Below are 24224 nucleotides of genomic sequence, written 5' to 3' on the forward strand. Positions count from 1 at the left end.
TTATCACCACCGTGACCTTCCCCCATCGGTTTGTGCCGTGTCGTCTGCTCCACGTTGTTTGTCCCATAAGCCTCGAGGCACATCAGCATTTCAGTTGTGCCCCTCGAGACATGATTGACTGCGTGAACGCAACATTAAATAATCAAACTAGGATGACGACAATCATTATTATTATTTTTTGATGCATGCCTAGCGAGAGAACACACTGCGATTGATTGATGATTTCCCGTCCCCTTGTGTTTTCCGCCACGCAAATTTGATTCCGGTCGCGCTGTCGGCGTCGCGAGAGGCACGCACGCCCGTGCGCTGCATTCGCGAGCCTCGCAGAGCCGCACAGAACGGCCCGTGGAAGGTGACATCGCGGGAACTAGTTCTGACGTGCCCTCAAGGTGACCTCTGATCCGCACGCAAGGCCCGCACACTTTTGCCGCGCGCCCCGCTGCGGAGATGTTCGCTGCACGCCAATGAACCATTTCCCCCATTCCAAGACGTCTGCAAGCCGCGCCGCCACCACTCTGAATTTTTAAACAGAATACAATTAACGAATCGTTAACACACACACACACGCGCGTGCGCGCGGGGGGGGGGGCTTAATTGAGCTCTGCGAACAACATTAGCCTGGCCGCTGGCAGAGCAGAGTCGGTGGCACGTGGCTAGTCGTAGACACTGCTCGTGGGTGTGCCGGGTGCCAACCAGGGTAGCCCCTGCTGAAGCGAGGGCTCCAGCGAGTCGCTCGTTTGACCCTGACGGCGGACAGCTCCTTGCCCTGTCGGTGTTTTCTGTGGAAGTTGTCGAGGATTCCCCTCCTGGGTGTTTCCGTCGCCGTTGTGGTTGGTGGTGGTGGTGGTGGCGGTGGTGGCGGTGGTGGTGGTGATGGTGGTGATGGCGGTGGTGGTCGTCTGATTGCTTCGATGATGAGAGCGTTTGTGAGCCGGGAGTCATTCGAGCCGGATCGTCGCGGAGGTAGTGGCGGTGGCGCTGGCGGTGATGGTGGTGATGGTGGTGGTGATAGCTGTGCTGATGGTGGCGGTGGTGGAGGTGGCGGTGCTGCCACCGAGTCGTTTCGTTCACGGCTAGATTTCCGATACAGGCCACCAGCCCCAAATAAAAGTCGTAGTCCCCGTGCTCAAGTGAACGCTGGGCGACTGTCCTCTCTCAATTTGTCATCACGATACAGGGGCAGATAGCCCCGTAGGTGTCCACTGCACATTTCGTCATTTGTTGTTTCCACTTTCCTCTCTGTCTTGTGCCAATGTGCTCAAGTAGTGGCCACATCTTTCTGGCACCGATCTCCTACTTCGTCGTCGTCGTCGTCGTCGTCAAGCCATTTTTCTGTGAGGTCTTCCTCTCTTTCCGGTTCCTTCCATTTTTAATGGATGGAAAGGCACTCGCTTTGTCTGTCCATCCATTAATCTGTCCTTCTGTCCATCCATCCATACATCCGCTTGTCCGCCAGTCCACCCGTCCGTCCGTCGTCACGTTTACATTCTTGTGCGCACAACAAGCCGGCCGACAACGACGGGGGCTGGTGCCCACGTCGACGACCTGCACGTGACGTGGACCTGCGGCGGTCTCGCGATTCGAGCGCCGAGCTACGAACCACCGGCGGCCCGAGTTCGATTCCCGCTCGTGGCCAACGTCGGTGACGATTACAATCTGTGCCTCTCCTGGGCCTTGCCTCGATCGACTCAGCCCTGGCTGGGCACCTGGCGCAGCGTGCAGACATCAGCACCTCGTGTGATGTGAATAACAGCTGCTCCGCTCACAGCGCTTGCCCCGACAAGTTTATACGGGGGGGGGGGGCGACGCAGATCGGCAACCTACACTTGAGCTGGATGCGCATGAAGTGCTGCAGGCCCAGGTTCTCGAGGAAGATCCCGTGCGACGCCGACGTCTTGAAGAAGAAGGAGATGTCGGCGTTCGTCTCCCCGCGGAAAGTGGGGAAGAGCAGGTAGGCCGACTGGCTGGTGAACAGAGCCGCGTTCCAGAGGCCCTCTGCACAAAGACAGAGAGCGGTGGCGTAGCAGCGGTTAGCGCTACGAACCCGCGCTACCAACCCCTGCGACCCGAGTTCGATTCCCGCTCACGGCCAACGATTTTCTGAACCGGTCGTGGGACTCCCCCTAGGTCGACTCGGCCTCAAATGAGTACCTGGTGCGGCGCGTAAAAACATCGCCACTCGGGAGACGTGGTGCTGGCCACCCACCCCCTCGTGTGCCGTTCTGGCCTTAATAGGTGCTCGCTAACAGCACTTGCCCGAACAGTCTGTTAAGGCTAAGCGGGGGATCCTTGTCTTTGCTTTCTGTACACACACGCACACATAAGACAAAGGTTTCCCCCGTGTAGCCTTAGCAGACTGTTGAGGCAAGTGCTGTTTTTAGCGAGTGGCACCGATGAAATGCCGCTGGCGTGGCATTACGAAATGATGAACGAAGCAAAGTGCCGACTACACCGAGCATCTTCTTGTTTCCACTGATCGTAAAAAAAAAGAGAGAGCGAGAAAAGGGAAGCCTGTTTCACAAACCACGCAAGCAGCAAATCTACGTAAATGTTTGTTGGGGCCGACTGGGGGTACAACGGCACACCCAGGTGGCTCAGCGTGCGTCCTCGCAAGCGGGAGTCTGCGAGTTCAAGTCCCGGTTGTGGGATGGACTCAGGCCATCATCCCCCCCCCCCCCACCCCCCTGGGGGACCAATTTGTGGGTAAGTCAACAGCGGTCGTCCCGTGTAGTCCACCACCAACCACCCTCATGCCCCCCCCACTACTCCCCCCCCCCCGCCTGCCCCGCCATAGGAATGATGAGGCCTGTAAACAGGGAGGATGAGCACCAATACCTCAATGCTCATCTGATGGTGAATATGAATATTTCACTTTTGATGTTTAATTTACAAAATTAAGTTAGGTAAACTACCCTGATTAAACTCCTCCTAACCCTAAGATCTAAACGCAACCCCCCCCCCCCCCCCCCCCCTAAAAAAAACTCAAAGCTGCGCGAACAAAAAGACATGTTTGTATGTTCCGGTAATATGAATAGTTTTGTATCAGACGCATTTAGAGAGAGAAGTGAATTCGTATTGTCACCGGGGGTGGGTGCTGGGCTGGCCGGTCCGTAGGAAATGTTTGCATCGGCCGAGTTGGTTCCGTGGACCATAAAAAGTTCGAGACGCGCCGCCTCTGCCCCGTACACAAAGGGCCCAGGTGTGATGTGAGCCAGTCCACAATTTTGGCTGGTCGATGGGGAGCAACTTACTGTCGCCGTGGCAACGCAGCGGGCCCACGCGGTAGGAGGCGGCGGAGTTGGTGCGGTTCGTGTCCGCGATGACGAGCTGCTGCAGCGGCAGGTGCTCCTTGTAGGTGAGGAGGCCCGAGTCCCGTTGCCTGGGCAACCGAAAGAGTGAGAGAGAGGGAGAGAGAGAGGGTGAGAGAGAGAGAGTGAGAAGGGTGAGACTTTTGACTTTTGAACAACTTTTATTGCCGCCAGCAGCAACAGCACTAGAGGCGATTTCGATTCGAAATACACAAAGTCACCAGCAAACAAATGAAAATAAACGCTACAAATCCACGCGCTGTGGCGCTAAATGCACCGCGCACAACGCGAAAGAAAAGTCACGTGGCGGTGGTGGTCATCGCGCATGCCATGGTGACGAGCGAGCGCTACAGAAGGTGAACACGAGGGTGCCGTGCACGCTGGTACAGAGGGCTTGTCCGGCTCCCCAGCGTTCGAAGGAGACGTGCACATCACCGCCATGTGTGTGGTATGCGTGCTCCAGCCGGAGCCGCGCCTTAAGCAGGCTTTTGAACACTGGAAGCACAGAGCAGCCGTCAGTGTCACCTTCCTGCATCTTTTTCCTCCTTCTGAACACCACCATCTTCGCCTGCGCACAGGCGAAGTTAGCGAGGTCATGACACTTGTTAGCCAGGTAAGGCACCACCCCATACACGAAGCTGCTGTTGTAGAAGGGCACCCCCAATTTCCTGAAGATGTCCCCCAAAAGGCGGAACATTGGTTTGAGCCGCTGGCAGCGTAAGTACTGATGGGGCAGATCCTCCCTGGCACCGCAGGAAATGTACAAGTCTGTTACACCCGGCGAGATTCGGCTGAGCCACACGGCCGACGGCAACGTGCAGTGTGCCAACCTCCACTGGAGGTCACCGCAGCGTTTGGCTACGGGAGACGTGTACATTTGTTTCCACTGAGGGGCGGCCGCAATGAGGGTGAGAAATGGGGGGAGAGGGAGCAGAGCTTGAAAACTTTCGTAAAATATTTCATTTAAACAGGGGGGGGGGCACATAAAGCAAAGCATTGAAAAAAAACACTAAAAAAACGAAATGATAAACGAAGCAAAGTGCCGACTACACCGAGCATCTTCTTGTTTCCACTGATCGTATAAAAAAGAGAGAGAGGTAAGAGAGGAATGGGTAAGAGGATTCGTGAGCAGGGAGAGAGAGAGAGAGAGGTGACAGGTGGGTGGGTGAGAGGATGGGGGAGGAAGGTGTCAAGGGAGAGGAAGAGAGAGGGAGCGAGAGGGGTGGATGTGAGATGCAGAGAGCAAACGAGCTGTCGCGTGACGAGGGTGAAATCCGGCACCGATATCGACTCCGCTCAACGCAATCTTACTCGGGAGCACCGCAGACCCTCGCAAGCCTCGGTTGGACTCCTCCCGGCCGTGGCGAACAACAGCGGCCGACCGACAATAGTGGTGAAGTATGGTCAAAGCAGACTTACGTGATTGACGAGCCATGTGGGTGTGAGAGGGAAGGGGAATTTAACGGGGAAGAAGTCCATTGACTAGAGGGCTACGAAATGATGATTGCTACTGCGGATGCGTAACCGTAGTCACTGAACGAGCAAAGAGACTCGAAACGTCTCAGTGTGGGGGGGGGGGGGGGGGATTTTGTACATTTCTCCACGCGGCGACGTGAGGTGGTGCCTCGTGCATTAGTGGGGGGGCGATGTGGGGGGGGGCGATGTGGGGGGGGGGCGATGCGGGGGGGTGAGCGGAGCGAAGTTGGGGGGCGAGGGAGCGGAGGGCCGGGGGAGCGAGGGGGCGGAGGGGCGGGGGGGGTGGGGGTGGGGGGAGGGGCGAAGTTGGGGGCGAAGGGGGAGGGGCGAGGGGGGCGTTGGGTGGATGAAGGGGCAGGGGGTGAGGGGCGGGGGTAGGGGCCGGGGGGGGGGCAAGGATGCGGGGGGAAGTTGGCGGGGGGGGAAGTTGTGGGGGAAAGGGGGAGCAGGGGCGGGGGAAGGGGGAGGCGCGAGGGAGGGGCGGGGGGGGGCTGAAGTTGGGGGGGGTAGAAAGTGGTCTCGGGAAAGCACGAGCCGACAACTCAGTGGATGTAGCAGGGCCGCATCGACTGGGCGCTGAACAAACTTGAGGCTGACACTCCGAAGCGGAGGGAGCGAGACGGGAAACAGAGGGGCAAAGGCGACAACCAAAACACGAAATATTTACAAGTGGCATAAAAACGCCGTAATACAAAACACGACACATTTCGAAGCAGGGGAAAAGTCAGCGAGGGTCAAAGCGAGCGAGCGAGCGAGCGTCAGAGAGAGAGAGGGGGGGGGCGAGATGGAGTCGCGAAATGCATCGCAGAGTGAGAGAGGGGAGGGGAATAAGCCGAGCGAAAGGCGAACTTGGAGCGAGGCCAAACAACGGAGAGAGGAAGAGGAGGGGGGGGGGACGAGGAGGAGGGAGATAGGGCCTGGAGACGAGGAGCGGAGGGACTACAATTGCGTCAGTGGCTGGGCCTTGCTCACGTCAAATCAGCCGAGCAATAACGGCAGCTGTCAAACTTTTATTTGATTATCAGAAGCGATTTTCCCAACTCTGTTCCACAACCCCCACTAACACCCCCCCCCCCCCCCCGTTACAATGGAGAGGCAATAAACGCCTCGCAAATTCCCCCAAGAGCGGGCGAGGCGAGGCGAGAGGCATGGCACTGCGAATCGGCAAATCATGTTTGCCAGACAAAGAGGATTGGGTGGGATGCTGGGGGGGGGGGAGCGGCTGGGCTGACTTATGGGATAACGAGTGGACGTGGAGAAGGGGGAGGAGGAGGGGGGAGTGTGAAAGTGTTGAGTGAGCCCAGCAAGCGAGACGCTCGTTCCCGACGTGGTGAGCGCTCTCACGCCTCCCGTCCGTGCTGCCAACTCTTCGGGGCAGCACGTGACACTCGTGGAGTCCCAACAGCGATCGCCCCCCCCACCCCCTCGTGGAGTCCCAACAACAATCTAACCCACCCCCACATGGAGTCCCAACAACGATCGCTCCTCCCACGTGAAGTCTCCTTTACTTGATACAGCAATCGTGCTGTGACGGTTCCACCTGAAGACGGAAGCTTGTGTTGCCTCCGAAACGTCGTGATTTATTATTTTATTTTATTTCTATTATTACTTTTATTATTTTTATTTTTTACCTACGTGACTTTACCGAAAAAAAACTAAGAGTATGAATTCTTGCAGTCACGAAAGCTTCAAATCTAGAACTCCTAGCAGCTGTGTGGGGTCGTGGGGGATTATTTTGACCTCACTTCGCCCTGCTGGTGAGTTGCGTGGGTGAGAGAGCGATGCATTTTGCTCCAATGTTCTCCGCTGCTCACCACATAGCCTCCCGCAGCCTACAATAATAATGATAATTACAATGTATAATTGCGCATTCCATCCGAGGATCCCAATAGCACGATGTATGAAAGGCAGGAGGCAACAACAGAGCCAGGGGCAACCGGACGGACGATAGAGCGATGGCCACTTTAAAGAAATTGGGTTTTCAAAGCAGACTTAAATGTTGAGCAACCTTTTCAATTCTCTAAACTAAAAAGAAGAACACGTTTCTTTAGAACTGCTGCTTTTTTGGGATTAGCACGGTGGGCTACGTACGGTGCTAAAGAAGTTCAACGTACGTACACACACGTGGGACTCGCTCTCCCACAACTCTCCGTACGTACACACACACACGCACGTGGGACTCGCTCTCCCAAACCTCTCCGTACGTACACACACACACACACACGTGGAACTCGCTCTCCCACAACTCTCCGCGACATTGCCACGTGGTCTCAACACGACGCGTCGATCCCAGAACCACGGGCAGGAATCAAACTTGAGAAATTTCGATGATCATGATCATGATAGTGATGATGATATTATTGCAACTACGAGGCCTTCACCCGTATAAGCCTCGCCGAGTACCAAGACTCATTTTCGGGACGATCCTGCCAAGCTTTTGTTGTTGTGGCTGGACGGATCAATGCTGCTGCTGCTGCTGCTACATGTAATTCCCCCCCCCACCCCCCCATTGAATGATTTGCAGATCGTTTTTCCGCATTGGGATGTGTTACGTCAATACGGGATACGCTCTTGTGTAGCTTTTATTGCGTGCTATGTGAGATGAAACCAGGGGCGCTCTGGAGAGAGAACGGAGATTCTCAGAAGCAGAAAGGCGCCCGAGCAGGGGAATGGAACCCAGGGGCTTCTCGCTGCGAGGCACAATCCGTCACACCACCGCGCCACCCAAAGCATCCAGGCTCAAGGGTGCAACGTCCAAAGCGCTGCGTCATCACCCTCCTCTGCCCTCTCCACCCCACACCCCGCGCGTGCGTGCGCGCCCGTGCGCGCGTGCGTGCGCGCGCGCGCGTGCGCACGTGAATACACGCACACGTGGCAGTGTGGCGCTGCGCTACGAACCCGGCGACCCGAAGTTAGATTCCCGCTCACGGCGGCCAACACAGGTGACGATTATCAGAACCGTTCGTGGGTTTCTCCCCTAGGTCGGCTCAGCCTCAACTGAGTACCTGTTGCGGTGTGTAAACATCGCCACTCGGGGTGGGGTGAGAGACAAAGACGGCCGGGCGGTAGCGGCGCTGGACGGCCTCCACACGTGCCGCGACTCCGCCAGCGGCACTTGCCCCGACAATCTCTTTAGAGGCTATACGGGAGGGGGGGGCACCTTTGTCTTTGCGAGCGCACGTACCAGACGGGCAGGTCCGCGTCGCAGTTGCAGTGGACGCGGGGCTGCGTGCAGTTGCGCTCGATGCCGCATGCGCACTTGTGGACCCCGGGGCTTGAGCCGCCCCAGTAGGACTGCCGCTCACCGCTTCGAGCGACCCACCACACCATGGGGGGGCCCTCTGCCCAGGGGGAGGGGGCGGGGGAGGAGAGAGCGGTGCAACCGCCATCATCGTCGTGGTCGTTATCATCGTCGTCGTCGTCATCATCGTCGTCGTCATCGTCGTCATCATCGTCGTCGTCGTCGTCATCGTCGTCATCATCGTCGTCATCATCATCGTCATCATCGTCATCATCATCGTCGTCGTCGTCGTCGTCGTCGTCGTCGTCGTCGTCGTCGTCGTCGTCGTCGTCGTCGTCGTCGTCGTCGTCGTCGTCGTCATCGTCGTCATCGTTATTATCATCGTCGTCATCATCGCCAACCAACACTACGTGTGCGTGCGAACGGACATTTGCAACGCGCGCCGTAGCCGGTTGCCGTTCGCTCTCACACGGAGTCGGAGGCGCGCGACACCACCGACAAGCGGCAGGGGGCAGCCAGAACCGGCGCCGACAATTGCCCAAGCTCTGCGGTCCTACAGCGGGCGTGTTTGGTCAACTCTGTTCAACAGCAGCGCAACAAAGCGAAGACACGACCCCCGCCGTGCCTTGCGTGAATGTCACGTGGACCACCGGGCAGCATTGCACGTGCAACGCTCCTTCGGCCTTGTCTAGACCACCAGCTCGACGGGGCTGAACGCGCAGTCGCATTGTTGCGTGGGCCACCCGCGACCGTGTGTAACAATCACACGCAACCACATGATGATGATAATGATGAAAAAAATTACGTCGATGATGATAATGAAGGAAATGACTACGACGATGATGACAATAATGACGATGATGGCGATGACAGCCGTATGATGATAATGATGATGACGACGACGATGATGTTGCCGTTGACGACGACGACCCAATCACAATCGGCCACGTACACGCGGACGCGCGCGCACCTGGCGAGTTGAGGAGTCGCGAGCGTCGGCAGGAGTAGTCCACCTGCTGCTCGCAGCTCTCGGCCTGCGCGGCCACGGCCGCCAGCTGCTCGGCCGTGGCGTTGTAGGAGAAGCGCGCCACGTGCGGCCGCTCGGGGCTCGAGCCCGAGACGGCGACCGCCGCCGCCGCCACCACCGCCACCGAGGCGGCCGCGGTGGCGCCCCGCGGCGTCGCGGGCAGCGTCGTCCACACCGCGTCCTCTACGCGCGCACGGACGCACACGCGGACGGATGGACACACGCACGGATGATTGTACACACGCAAAAACGGACACACGCATGGATGATTGGACACACGCACAGACGGACACACGCACGGACGGACACACGCAATGGATGGACGGACACATGCACGGACGGACACACGCATGGATGATCGGACACACGCATGGATGGACACACTCATGGACGGACACACGCACGGACGGACACACGCATGGATGATCGGACACACGCACAGACGGACACACTCATGGACGGACACACTCACGGACAGACACACGCATGGATGATCGGACACACGCATGGACGCACACACGGACGTGGGGATGTGGGGACGCACGCATCTCCCACCCACCTCCATCTCTCGCCCCCCCACCCCCCCACCTGTGATGTTGCAGAAGACTTGCACGGGCCCCAAGGGGCCGCTGCCGTCCGTGTCGATGGAGTAGAGGCCGGAGGAGCGGCCTAGCTGCTTGTAGGCCTCGCACGATCGCTCGTGCACCGCTACGCAGGGGCGCAGCACGCGCGGCACACGCGAGGGGGGGTCGGTAAAGAGCGAGCGCTGGTAAAACCGAAGCGGTTACCGGTTAAAACCGGCAACGGTTGGCAGAAACGATCCCCGCTGTGCGAAGGTCAGGGACTTGTTTACACCGTCACCCGCAAACGTACAAACCGCACGGTGGTCAAAGTCACCGCGTGGTCCTAACTGTTTTTTTATTTTAATTTCACCACTGAGAAGCGACCTGGCCAACACAAACGATCGCTCAGCGAAGTGGCTAATCACCTGGAAAGTTATAGCAGCCAAATACTCTAAACGCGTGACGTTGATTCTGAATAACGAGGGAATAACCAAAGGACCGGGAGAAAAATCCACGCGACCACCTGGAGAAGACGCCCAATATTACCCATGCATCTGAGTTCAAAAGTCAAGGCGCAGCCCTGCAAGTGCTTGCCCACGCCACTGCGGGTGGATGGTCCTCTACCAGAGGGAGCTCTCGACGGTACTTGGTCTACTCTTCCCCCCGCGCTGACCAAAAGTCTTGTAAGAGATGGAAGTACCCACACACATCCCCCCCCCCCCCCCCGCGTGGACTCACAGCGGTGGCAGGTGGTGCCGGTGTACCCCGTGTTCTCGCACTGGCACGAGAACGAGTCCCACGTCTGGGCGCAGCGGCCACCGTGCTCGCAGTGGTCGGGGAGGCACCTGCACGCGGCACGTGACACGCGCGTGTGTGACACGTGACGCGCGCGCGTGTGACACGTGACATGTGTGTGACACGTGACGCACGCGTGTGTGACACTCAACGCACGCAACACGTGACACGCGACACGCGTGTGTGACACTCAACGCACACACGCGACGCACGCATTCAACACGAGACACGCACTTATATCACAGACGCACACATGTGTAAGGTAAACATACTTAACACGCACATTTCATGTGCACATATAAGCCATAACAGTACGTTAGACACAAACAGCAAGTAACACTCAAAGACAAAGATCCCACGTAAAGCCTTAAACGTATTATCGGAGCGAGTGCTGTTAGCGAGCACCTATGAAGACCGGCACGGCACACGAGGGGTTGGGTGGCCAGCACCACGCCCGACTGCCTTTGTCTCCCCAGTGACGATGTTTACACACTGCACCAGGTACTCGTTTGAGGCCGAGTCGACCTAAGGGAGGCCCAGGACCTGTTCAGATCATCGTCACTGGGTGTTGGCCGTAAGCGGGAATCGAACCCGTGTCGCCAGGTTCGTAGCGCAGCGCGCAGACCGCTACACCAGCTCTAACACGCACTAACACACACACCTAACACACATACACCTAGCACACACACACCTAGCACACACACACCTAATACACACACACACACCTAACACACACACACACCTAACACACACACCTAACACACACACACCTAACACACACACACACCTAACACACACGCACTAACACACACCTAACACACACACACCTAACACACACACACCTAACACACACACACTTAACACACACACACACCTAACACACACACCTAACACACACACGCCTAACACACACGCCCCCCCACCTGTCCAGGATCCCACAGGTGTCCACCTGCAGGTGCGAGTGATTCCCCAGGAGGCCGCGCTCCAGGAGGCGGAGGTCGACTTCCCGCTGGTGGACAACGACGGATCGCACGCAGCCCAGGAAGGAGGGTGGCAGGGTGGCGACAGGGCACGAGGTCGCGTCCGGGCAGCCTGGCCGAGGTGAGGGGGGGGAGGGGGGGGATGGGGGGTGGACAGAGTTGGTCCAACTGGAGGACCGCAGAGCTGAGGCAATTCTTGGCGCCAGCTCTGGCTGCCTTCGCACGTTCTCGTACAGTTTCCCGCACCTCTGAAATCATTCTCAACCATTCCCACTCTCTCTCTGTCTGCGCGTGTGAGCGTCGTTATTGATATCCGTGCATAACAACTCAATCATTCGCAGAAAACATCTTAATATTTGCTCTTTGGTTCTTTCGGTAAAGTCACGTAGGTATAAATACAATAAATAAATCACGACGTTACATTGTTTTTATAGCTTTATTTTGGTGATTTTGAAAACGTTTTGGTTTAGCCATGTTTGTTTGTTGTAGTAAAGAGTTAGCATGATAACTTTAATCTAAATTGTCTTATGGTTGTTATTGTTTGACTTGCATCCCACTGGGATTTTTTCACACAGCGCTGAAATGCGGTGATTTTTCTGGAAGACTTTGCTGTTTTTTCCTGGATTTTTCTGCTGCGTGGTAGTCACTTTAAGATGTTTCTTGTTCGTGTTTTTGTTTTGTTGCGGTTGCACCCGAGTCAAGAGCCGCATGGCTCACAGGGTTATACGTAATAAATGAAACTGAAATTAAACTGAAACATGTAATAGCTCTCAACGAAGCGTCTTACCATCACGTGGACATTTATAGCAGCAGCCAAACGCTCTGAACGCGCGGCGTCGATTCTAAATGTGGAGGGTAAAACCCGCAGGACCCGGAGAAAAATCCACGCACAACCGCGGCGAGAGAGAACCCACGGACCTCCTGTGCACCAGGCGAGGCAGTTAACGTCTCGAAACCACAAGAAGCGGGACGCAAATCGAAGGGTGGGAGGAAACGGCAACGTCGCGAATTTGACGCCGCCCCACCCGGGGTCCACTCAACACGCAGACCCGGCACCGCCGTCACAACGCCACCACCAAGGAGAGGGGACGGAAAAGATGAAATTTGTTTTTACTTCTAGATTTGAAGCTTTCGTGACTGCAAGGATTGATATTCTTAGGTTTTTTCGGTAAAGTCACGTAGGTAAAAATTTTAATTTAATAAAAGTAAAATAAAATAATAAAAATCACGACGTTTCGGAGGCAACACAAGCTTCCGTCTTCAGGTGGAACCGTCACAGCAAGCTTGCTGTATCAAGTAAATGAGAAATTCCAAGAGATACTACCCCGTATATATGCTGGTTGAGGGGGAGATGAGCCAGTACAGGCCCCCTTTTTAAATCCTTTATATTAAGGTCACTTGCTTGCTTGCTTGCGTGCTTACGACCGTGCAAATCTTTCGATCGTTTTTTAACCCACTTCCCGTGATCCAATCGAGCTGACATTTTGCACACAGACTCGTTGTGCGTGACAATTTCTTTTCGTGAACATTTTTTTTCCTAAATTTTACACTTTTTAGGTAATTTTTTTTTATATTTAACTACCAATTGCTTAATGGTGGCAGGCAATCATCTGACCCATAGGTGGCAGCCATCTCAAGCCAGAGGACGAGAGGACTCTAGCCGCCCGTTTCAAAGACCAATGTGGGCTGGGTTGTGGCCCATTGAACACGCATATAAAGGATTTATAGTGAAAAACTTTGTTTTTACGGGTTAATTTTGTGTATATTATTATGGTAAGGTGCGGCTTGAAATTACGGTTAATCTACATTACAAAGGACTGAGCCTTTGTTATGTAGACTGGCTGAGAGGGGGGGGGGGAGTGAAGGGTTTCTGAGAAGAGTCTCCAGGTGGGGTTTGTGAGATCACCCTCGGGTCGAGGAGCCCCAGACGTTCTTCCCGAAGCTGTCATCGTCGCCTATTCGTCTTGGGGCCGAATGATGCCAAACATTTCCTCTCCCCTGCGCCTCGCTCTCGGGGAGCGCAAAATAATTTGACTTCGCGAAAATTACGCGCTTTTTTTTGTTTATGGAATTAAACCGATAACGTTCGCGATGATAATTACGATAGTGACAAAAATAATTTAAGTAAAAAAAAAGAAACAATTAAATGAGTTATTTATACACAAAATTGTTACATTGACAGCGTGGACGTTATGACGTCATCGTGTTCTGAAGCGGACGCTCTCCGTGCACGCAGACTGTGAGGTTACGATGATTACGTCATTTTGGCGATCGCATCGTTACGATGATTACGTGATTATGATGATTACGTCTTTACGATGATTGCGTCGTTATGGCGATCGCATCGTTACGATGATTACGTGATTATGATGATTACGTCTTTACGATGATTACGTCGTTATGGCGATCGCGTCTTTACGATGATTACGTCTTTACGATGATTGCATCGTTATGGCGATCGCATCGTTACGATGATTACGTGATTATAATGATTACGTCTTTACGATGATTATGTCGTTTTGGCGATCGCATCGTTACGATGATTACGTGATTATGATGATTACGTCTTTACGATGATTGCGTCGTTATGACGATCGCGTCTTTACGATGATTACGTGATTATGATGATTACGTCTTTACGAAGATTGCGCCGTTACAGCGATCGCGTCGTTACAGCGATCAGCGGCAGGTTCTTATTCCGGGCGAATTGAAATCAAAAACCTCGTAAACATTCCGATTCATAATTGCTTTTTGGGGTTAGGCTACGTCATGGGTCTGACCGAATCTGTGCCGTGAAGACCCTCCACCACCCGACATGGCCAAGCACATTACATTGCCATTAGATACGCGACGCTTCACTCGAAACTGCGTCAAGCATACGCAGGACAAGCCGTCGGGTGGCGGAGGCTCTTACGACACAAACCTGGCCAGATCACTTACGTGGCTTAACACGAGTATCGATACCGAACAGTACGCTCGCTCTACTCTGTTGATTAGAACACTATTTCAGTTTAGCCCGTGGGCTTTCTCGACAAACATTCCCGATAATGAAGGTGTTGTTTAATATATTTATATTCGTCACGTCGTCTTTACGTGGCGATCCTTACTCATCGGATGTTTGGGGTGGTGCGCGGCTTCAACGATGAGCACGGTTAGTCACGTGCGGTGCAAAAGAAGTCTCAACATACACACATTTAAACGTATGCGACCTTAGCCCCAACCCCCCACCCCCCCCCCCTGTAGCATGGATATCTTCACCCTGTGACCTATTTGACCTCACCTCCCAGGTAGCAGTGGTCACCCGTGACGATGTCGAGCTGGCTGTTGGAGTGCATGGCCGTCGAGGGCTCTCCGTCCAGAACGAGCGACAGGAAGTTGCGGCGAGCCTCCACCAGCACCGAGTGCCACTGACCGTCGTTCACGGCCGACCCTGCCGCCCAGCGACGCAACAACAACAACAAACAACAACAACAAGAATAGCGACAGCACCAACAGAATCGTCATCGGCAGCAGCAGCAGCAGCAGCAGCAAGAGCACTAGTGACATCAGCAGCTGCAGAAACAGAATCAGCATCAGCAGCAGCAGCACCAACAGAACACGTCATCATCAGCAAAAGTAACAACAGAATAATCATGAGCAGGCAGCAAAACAACAGTAGTGACATCAGCAGCTGCACCAACAGAATCATCATCAGCAGCGACATCAGCAGCAACAGCAACATCATCATCATCAGCAGCAGCAATAACAGCAGCAGCCACATCAACAGCAGCACCAACAGAATCATCATCATCATCAACAGTAGAAACAACAGCAGCAGCAAGAGAATCAACATCAACAGCAACAACAACATCAGCATCAGCAGCATCAACTCTACAAGTGGTGACCGATGGAGTTCAGTGGCCCCCGCCCTTTTCCCTCCCACCGTTCGTCCGCCAGCAGCGTCGCGGGCGAGACATTGCAGGGCCCTCGCACCCTCGAACCAACAATCTCACACCTCGGCGGGTCGCCCCGAATCACCTGCGGTGATGTGGGCGTTGGTCCGGCGTGCCTGTCGCACCGACACGCTGACCTGCCCGTCGGCCAGCACGACGGACAGGGAGCCCCCCCCCGCGGGCCCCCCGCCACCCGCCCCCGCCGTGCCCCCCAGGGGGAGGTGGAGGAGGAGGGCGCGCTCCTGCCACGTGCGCAGCTCCAGGGAGAAGGAGAGGGAGGCGAGGCCCGGGGGAGCGTCGAGACGGAGCCAGGAGCCAGGGCGCGGGAAGGTCACGGAGGTCGAGCCGGGGTCAAGGCAGCGGGACGTCACGTTGCCCTGTAGCGGGGGGGGGGGGAGAACGTGTTCAATGTAGGAGGGGGAAAATGATGGATTAGTGGCACATGCAACATATAATATCCATAAAAGAGGTTTTTGGGTTAGATCACGTAAATATGTAAATGTGTGTCGTTAAAACCCGCCACCACCCGACACTGCCAACTAGTAAGGGTTGTCACGTCAACAGAACGTGATGGGGGTCCAGAGTCCCCGCGAGGGTTCTGGAAGGGGGGCGTGGCCAGGGGGGTTATCAGCGGGGTCCCGAGAGGGATCGCGGCGTTCAACTCTGGGCATGAAGTGGCCATCCTCAAATCTCGGTCTCGGGTCTTCACGCGTGGACCAGACAGCTCGCTAGCTGTCCTGGTCCGACGGTAGACTTGTCTCTCCGAGTGTCAGTCTAGTTGGCCGTGGTGGTCACCACCCTCTGCTGTTATCCTGTTCGAGTTGTCTTGTGGTTGTTGTTGTTGTTGTTTGACTTGCATCCCACTGGGATTTTTGCACACAGCGTTGGTGTACTGTGTTTTTTCTGCAATATTTTGCTGTCTTTTCTTGGATTTGCTGTTTACACTTAAGTCACATATTCACTTTAAGATGTTTTTTGTTCATGTTTTAGTTTTTTGTTTGTTGCGGTTGCACCCGATTCAAGAGCCGAATGGCTCACAGGGCTATACCTAATAAATGAACTTCAACTTGAGTTACCCGTTGTGTTAAATCAGGGGTGGGGAACCTTTGTTCTGCCAAGGGCCATTTGGATATTTATAACATCATTCGCGGGCCATACAAAATCATCAACTTAAAAATTAGCCTGTTACATTTGGTCAAACATTTTATTAACTCGCCCCTAATGTGATGGCTGGAACTGCTTCTCTTTGGTGAGGCGTGCGACGCTAGCTGGTATTGATGGTGTTGCTACTCGTAACTGCTTTTCCAGGTTTGCTCCGAGATTTATTGAATTTCGAGTCCCGCCTGCGGTTGCCTTGGCAGGGCCAGACCAAATGATTTTGCGGGCCTCGTACGGCCCGCGGGCCGGACGTTCCCCACCCCTGTGTTAAAGAAACGTGTTGCCTCCAAGAACAAGTGTGCGCCTAAGTTAACACGCGACACACACACACTCACAACACACGCTCACGCAACACACGCTCACCCATCAACATGCGGCGCGCACACGAAGCTAATGAACTCATCGTCGGATCCCGTCGAGGGCTTAATTTTCAGTCCGCGCCGCTTAGCGCGAAGCCAAAATAAACACGGAGAGAAGTCGTGCGCCTCCATAGAAGCAAAGAAAGACATTTCCCCGACAATAAGAAAAAAAATCGCTCCGATAAATAAAAATTCCCTCGCTGGTGACGGCCGCCTGGTCTGCGACGCCGCGGGAAAAAACGTGCCCAGTGTTTCATGTTTTGTTGTCATCATCATCACTATTATTATGCCGTTGATCCAGAAAAAAACTACGAGCAGCTTTTAGTATTTTTGCCAGGTAGGGTCCCCGCTGAGTTTGTAGCTCGTTTTCAGAAGGGACCTGGCGACCACAAATGATGTCTCAGCGGAGTGGCTTATCACGTGGACGTTTATAGCAGCGGCCACATACTCTTTATTAGCACGCGTGATGTTGATTCTAAATGTGGAGGGGGGGGGGGGGAACCCGGAGAAAAATCCACGCGACCACAGGGAGAGAGAAACAGACACACAAAGTCCAAATATACAGCAGCAGCAGGCGTCAGGGTCAGGATCGAACCCACGACCTCCTGTAGACCAGGCGAGGGAGTTAACATCTCCTAGCCACCGTGGCGCCCCTTACGCTTCACCGAGTCTCAAGGGTCATTTTCAGGAGGGTTCTGACGAAAGTTTTAGCAGTATGGAGGGCAATGCTAACAATAATAATAATAAAAAGAGGCTCGCGACTGCCCACGGGAACAGCTGAGCACTGAGAGTCACCGCCGCCGCCGCCGCGTGGCTCCGCTAAGTTGCTCGGCGCTTGACTCAACAGCGGCCACAGGCGACGCGTGAGGCTCGCAGAGGCTCGCGGCGGCCTCCAGACACGGCTGTTACATTCGAGACGGCATCACGGATGTGGCAATTCATACGTGTGACGAATGCATGCGAGCAGCGTATGCGTTGTGTTTTTTTTTACATTTACAACAAAAAAAGCTTGCAAATTAAATCGTGTTATTCTGAGCAGACTGCAGAATGGGGAATCCGTGGTGAGGTGGGGGGGGGTATTGAGTGGGGGGCAGAGGTCGCAAACGGGTTTTGATTCTTTACCCGTACCTGTACCCGCCCGCACCAAGGATCGCAAATGGGTACCCGTACCCGGCCGGGTATGGGTACCCGTACGCTACCCGTACCCGTACCCTACATGAGTGACAAACGGTGACTCACCGGTGACTCACGGCCTACCCGTACCCGTACCCGGCCGCACCAGCGTCGCAAACGGGTACTCGTACCCGGCCGGATACGGGTAGCCGGGTATCGGGTAGGGTACGGGTATCGGGTACCCGGTTGCGACCTCTGGTGGGGGGAGGGAGGTATCGGCAGGATAACGGCGATGAGGGCGATGACGGTGCTAACACACGGCGAGACGAGGTCACGAGGGTGGCCAGGCTGGAAGAGGAGCAGGCGAGGTGAGGACTGCGTGAGCGAGCGGCTCACTGATCCTTCGCCGAGGTTGGGCGGGGACGTGGGGGTACAGCGTGAAGACTGAACCGTGAAGACTGAACCGTGAAATTTCACCGGCAAAGTCAATCTGCTTGATATGAATAAACACGGAGCGAGAGAGCGAGCGAGCGAGCGAGAGCGAGAAAGCGAGCGAGCGAACATCAGACGTCGACGATGCGAGCGAGAGAATATCGCCGTCGGTTGGGGAGCAAATTGAATGAGCGGCATCATCGGGTTAGCGCTGACCAGTGCGAGCCAGGAGGCGCTCGCGCGAACAAGCGAAACAATGCAGCGGTGAATATTTGATGAGCGCGTTATTGTGGGGTCAGTGGGTCGACGCCCGTCTCACCGCTCAACCTGTGCGTGTGTGTTCGTGTGTGCGCGTGTGTGTGTGTGCGTGTGTGTGCGTGTGTGTGTGCGTGCGTGTGCGCGTGTGTGTGTGTGCGTGTGTGTGCGTGTGTGTGTGTGTGCGTGCGTGTGTGCGTGTGTGTGTGTGCGTGTGTGTGTGTGCGTGTGTGTGCGTGTGTGTGTGTGCGTGCGTGTGTGCGTGTGTGTGCGTGTGTGTGTGTGCGTGCGTGTGTGCGTGTGTGTGTGTGCGTGCGTGCGTGCGTGTGTGTACGCGTGTGTGCGTGTGTGTGTGCGTGTGTGTGTGTGTGTGTGCGTGTGTGTGTGCGTGCGTGCGTGCGTGTGTGTACGCGTGTGTGTGTGTGCGTGTGTGTGTGCGTGCGTGCGTGCGTGTGTGTACGCGTGTGTGCGTGTGCGTGTGTGCGTGTGCATGCGAGCGAATGCGGTTGTTGTGTGCGCGGGGAGCGGTCGTGTGGTAGCGGTTAGCGCTACGCTGCGCTACGGATTCGGCGACCCGAGTTCGATTCCCGCTCACGTGCCCAACACCGGTGACGATTGTCTGAACCGGTCCTGGGCCTCCCCTAGGTCGACTCAGTCTCAAATGAGTACCTGGTGCGGTGTGTAAAAACATCGCTACTGGGGAGACAAAGGCGGCCGGGCGTGGTGCTGGCCACCCACCCCCTCGTGCGCCGTGCCGGCCTTCATAGGTGCTCGCTAACAGCACTTGCCCCAACAGTCTGTTGGAGGCTACACGGGGGATCTTTGTCTTTTTGTGTGTGAGTGAGTGCCCGTGTGCACGTGAGTGTGTTGATGCGTGTTACCGTGTGCGTGTGCGAGCGAGCGAGCGAATCCGTGTGATGGAGTGCGTGACGGAGCGAGCGAGTGACGGAGTGGTTGAGCGGGTGAATGGGTGTGTAAAAGGGAGTGGATGAGTAAGTGCATGAGTGAGTGGAGGATGAGTGAGTGGGTAGGTAAGAGTGAGTGAGTGGGTGAGTGCTTGGATGAGTGGTCGGATGAGTGGATGAGTGAGTGGGTAATTGAGTGAGTGAGTGAACAAGTACGTAAGAAATTTTAAGAAGTGTAAAACGATTTGGTGAATGGTTGGTATGGAGGTTGAGTAAGTGGGTAAGGGGCAGTGAATGAGTAAGTGAGTGAATAAGTGAGTGAGCGAGCAAGTGGATTGGCAAGTGGTTGGTTGTGCCAGGAGGCACACAACTCAGTGGATGAGCAAGTGAAACATTGAGCGTGTGAGTGTCTAAATAAGTGAGTGGGTTATCAAATTGGTCAACTGAGAAGGTGAGCAGGCGTTCGAGTGAATAATTGAATGAATAGACGCTTGAGAGAGTGGGCGAGTTAGTCACTGAGCAGCTGAGTGAGTGAATTGGCGAATTGTGCGAGCGTGTGAGTGAATGAGCGATCGGGTGAGTGAATGAGCGAGCGGGCGGGTGAGTGCGCGAGCGAGCGGGCGAGCGGGCGAGCGGTCGGCTATCTGAGCAGCTGAGTGGAAAAGCAGCTGAGCAGGTGACGAACCGAACCTAGAGGGCGGCGGAGCGAGTTCGCCGTTGAGCAGATGCTTGAGCAAGCAAAACAGGGGAAGTTGATTTCGTGAGCTGGCTGGTCAAGTGAGCGACTGAGCGAGCGAGCGTGACACGGGCGGGGAGCGAGTTGGGGGGCGGGGGGGGCTCGCACCGTCACGTGCACCGCCGGCTTCTTCCGCTGCGCGAGGTCGATCACGTTGACGCCGTTGTACATGACGTTCTCCAGGCACCCGCGGAAGAAGCGATTGGCGGACGGGCCAGACTTGCCCGCTCCGGGCATTCCGCCGAAGCTGACCTGCGTGCGGGACACGCGCACGCGCGACAACGTTTCCCGCGCGTTCGTAACAAATAAAGACCGATTCGTTACGGAGGAGTGAATTGGGGGGGGGGGGGGGGTGGTGGGGGACGAACGAACGTCGTGCCGCTCTTCCCACGTGCAGTTGTGCAAGGGCGCCGTCATATCCGACCACGTGACCTGGCACGTGGTGCTGGAGCATCGCGTCGTCGAGGGTTAATCGCCGTGCCCATTCGTTGGCAATCGACGCACGGATCGAGTCATCCCATTGGTTAGTGAGAGCGTCGTGCGAAACGTTTTCGATTGGCTAATATCTGCACGCTGGGTGGTGATTCGCTAGCGGTCCGTGTGTTTTTTTTTATCGTTCTACCCCCCCCCCCCCCTTTACTTCCACGCGGTGAGTTTGTCTTACTGCGCTAACCTAATTGAGTGGTTTCTGTGTGATTCTCTCTCTCGTTCTCTCCCTTTGCGAGCCGTGTAAACGTGTAAATATTTTGGCAAAATCTGCCCGCACCCCCATTAACCACCCACCCACCTGTTCACTCACTCACTCAACCCCCCCATCATCCTTCCACTCACCCACCAACTCACCCACTCACCTGTTTGCTCACTCACTCACTCCACCCCCCCATCATCCTTCCACTCACCCACCAACTCACCCACTCACCTGTTCGCTCACTCACTCACTCAACTCCCCCCCCCCCCCATCATCCTTCCACTCACCCACCAACTCACCCACCCACCTGTTCGCTCACTCACCCACCGACTCACCCACCCACCTGTTCATTCACTCACTCAATCCCCCCATAATCATTCCACTCACCCACCAACTCATCCACCCACCTGTTCACTCACTCAACCCTCCCATCATCCTTTCACTCACCCACCGACTCACCCACCCACCTGTTCATTCACTCACTCAATCCCCCCATAATCATTCCACTCACCCACCAACTCATCCACCCACCTGTTCACTCACTCAACCCTCCCATCATCCTTCCACTCACCCACCAACTCACCCACCCACCTGTTCGCTCACTCACCCACCGACTCACCCGCCAACTCACCCACCCACCTGTTCACTCACTCACTCAACCCCCCCATCATCCTTCCGCTCCCCCACCGAACTCACCCACTCCCCCACCGACTCGACTCACCTGGAAGTCGAGGTCCAGGTAGTCGAAGTCGCCGTTGGTGCGCGCGTGGCGCGAGTGTCGGTCCACGGTGAGGTTGACGTAGCGGCCGTGGCGGTGCACGCTCACCGCGTGCCAATGCTCGTCGTCGAGCAGGTTGCCCGCCGACACGAGCGTGTGGCCGCTCACCCCTCGGGACGCGCTGCTGCCTGCGGGCGAGGGCACGCGGGGTGCGGGCGAGCGAATGGGTGGGTGAGTGGGGTGAGTCAGTGGGCGAGTGGGTTGGTGAGTTGGTGGGCGAGTGGGTGGGTGAGTGGGTGGGTGGGTGAGTGGGGTGAGTCGGTGGGCGAGTGAGTTGGTGGGTGAGTGGGTGGTTGGGTGGGTGGGTGGGTGAATGGGTGGGTGAGTGGGGTGAGTCGGTGGGCGAGTGGGTTGGTGAGTTGGTGGGTGAGTGGGTGGGTGAGTGAGTGGGTGGGTGGGTGGGAGAATGGGTGGGTGAGTGGGTGAATGAGTGTGTGGGTGAGTGGGTGAATTAGTGTGTGGGTGGGTGGGTGAGTGAGTGGATAGGTGAGTGATTGAGTGAGTGGTTGAATGGGTGGGTGAGTGGGTGGGTGAATGAGTGAGTGAGTGGGTGGGTGGGTGAGTGGGTGGGTGAGGATGTGAATATTGTATCGCACCTCCGATGGGCACGGTTACCTATATACGATGCGGAAAAAATTCAACAAATGTGGGCGACTAAAACACAGCAAGTTGGCACAGTGGGGAGCACAGTTGGTATATCTGACAGTCATCTCAGTCAGTCAACCCATGGCACTTGGGTATGTTCCGTGACTTCCTGACAGCGGACCATCGACGCTTCACGTGGCCTCCAAAGTGCACCTAGCATGGTGGTGACGCCACCGCCACTTAGTGGTGAACGGCGGTTGTTGTTATGTGCGTGGGTGAATGAGTGGGTGTCTGTGCGGCCGGCCGTGGTGCTGGTCACCCACACCCTCGTGTGCCGTGCCGGCCTTCATAGGTGCTTGCTAACAGCACTTGCCCCTACAGGCTGTTAAGGCTACACGGGGGGTCTTTGTCTGAGTGTGTGGGTGAATGAGTGGGTGGGTGGGGAGTTAAGTGTGGATAGGTGCGTAGATGTATAAGGGAATATCATAACCAGTTCTGGGCCTCCCCTAGGTCGACTCAACCGTAAGCGCGTACCTGGTGCGGATGCGTATGAAACATCAGCAGAAGGTTGGCAAACAAAGGCGGCCGGGCGTGGGTGCTATAAAGACAAAGATTCCCCGTATAGCTTGAACAGACTGGTGGGGCAAGTGTCGTGAGCGAGCACCTATAAAGGCCGGCACGGCACACGAGGTGGCGGTTGGACAGCACCACGCTACGCCACCTTTGTCTCCCCGGCACTCGCTAACACCATTTGCCCTCCCCACCCACCAGCCTGTTAAGGCTTTAGAGGGGGCAAGGGGTTGTGGCGTCGGTGGGTGGGAAGTGCGGGTAAGATAGGGGGGGGTAGGAGTGTGGGTGATATTTGTCTTTGTAAATGTGGCGCGCGCGAGCGAGCGTGCGTGTGTGCACTCACGCAGAGGGCCTCGGAAAACAAAAACTAAAAACCCAGACGGCACTCGCGGGAGCCTCTCGCGGACATTAAACGCGACATGAAAAGCTGTTTCATGAAAAAGGACTTCACCCCTCCGTGGAGCTGTCTGCCGCTACGCGCTGCGCGGACCGCTCGGGGCGACGGCACCGCAAAACGCCGACAGCGGCGGCGGCGGCGGCACCCGCGAACCGCAGAATGCGCAGAATGCTCCTCTCGGTTGAATTCATCCGCGCGATTAAAAAAAAAGAAATAAAATAACAAAATAATAAGAAAAATGAAAAATAATCACCCGTGAAATTTCGCAGTTTAAGACGCATTCGCTCCTCGATACTCCAGCCACCCACCTCACCGCCCACAACAACCACCAACCCCCCCTCCCCCCCAGGACCCTCAAACGCTTTGATCATCATCACCCGCATCTTTGCCAGATTTCGGGAGTTTTTGTTGTTGTATACATTTAAAATAAATTGGTTTTTTTCGCGAATTTTTTAATGGAAATAATCCCAGCGGTGAGACTTCAAAAAATTGTTGGACAAATGCCGGAACACTGTGACGCGTGCAGGGACACTGTGATGATGTTAACATAATATTTATTTAAATTGCAGGAGGAATCCCATGAGTTATAAAGCTATTTTTTCACAGGTGTCCAGTTTGGGGCACGGGGGTTATAACGTCACAATAACAACCGATACAAAAATCACTATAAGTGTAAAGGAGAATATATATATACAGATAAAACTGAAATATTTGATTTTACCAGGTAAAGCCCATGCACTGACTGAGCTCGCTTCTTATTTCAGAAGTAACCTGGCCATAAAAATGAGGGCCCAACGAAGTGGCTTATCGCGTGGAAATTTAGAGCATCCAAATAACTTGAACGCACGTTTTCATCACTGCCACCATTATCGGTGCCCTTATCATCAATGCCATTGCCAAGATTGTCATCATCTCCATCACCGCCA

The 24224-nt window shown here is 55.3% G+C and overlaps 1 protein-coding gene across 1 annotated transcript in view; it reads right to left on the reverse strand.

The window, feature by feature from the left end:
* Positions 1-24224, reverse strand: part of LOC144938229 (contactin-associated protein-like 2) — a 137787-nt gene that overhangs the window by 35131 nt on the left and 78432 nt on the right. Inside the window, exons 6-16 of the mRNA XM_078866054.1 lie at positions 21690-21874; positions 20389-20532; positions 15408-15699; positions 14671-14820; positions 11334-11502; positions 10354-10460; positions 9641-9760; positions 8996-9235; positions 7969-8125; positions 3252-3379; positions 1825-1995 (exon numbers count right to left, since the gene is read on the reverse strand). Of these exons, the coding sequence (XP_078722180.1) occupies positions 1825-1995; positions 3252-3379; positions 7969-8125; positions 8996-9235; positions 9641-9760; positions 10354-10460; positions 11334-11502; positions 14671-14820; positions 15408-15699; positions 20389-20532; positions 21690-21874 (1863 nt within the window). The remainder of the gene's footprint in view (positions 1-1824; positions 1996-3251; positions 3380-7968; positions 8126-8995; positions 9236-9640; positions 9761-10353; positions 10461-11333; positions 11503-14670; positions 14821-15407; positions 15700-20388; positions 20533-21689; positions 21875-24224) is intronic.

Source organism: Lampetra fluviatilis, chromosome 21 (assembly GCF_964198595.1).
Source record: "Lampetra fluviatilis chromosome 21, kcLamFluv1.1, whole genome shotgun sequence".
NCBI classification, from domain to species: Eukaryota; Metazoa; Chordata; class Hyperoartia; order Petromyzontiformes; family Petromyzontidae; genus Lampetra; species Lampetra fluviatilis.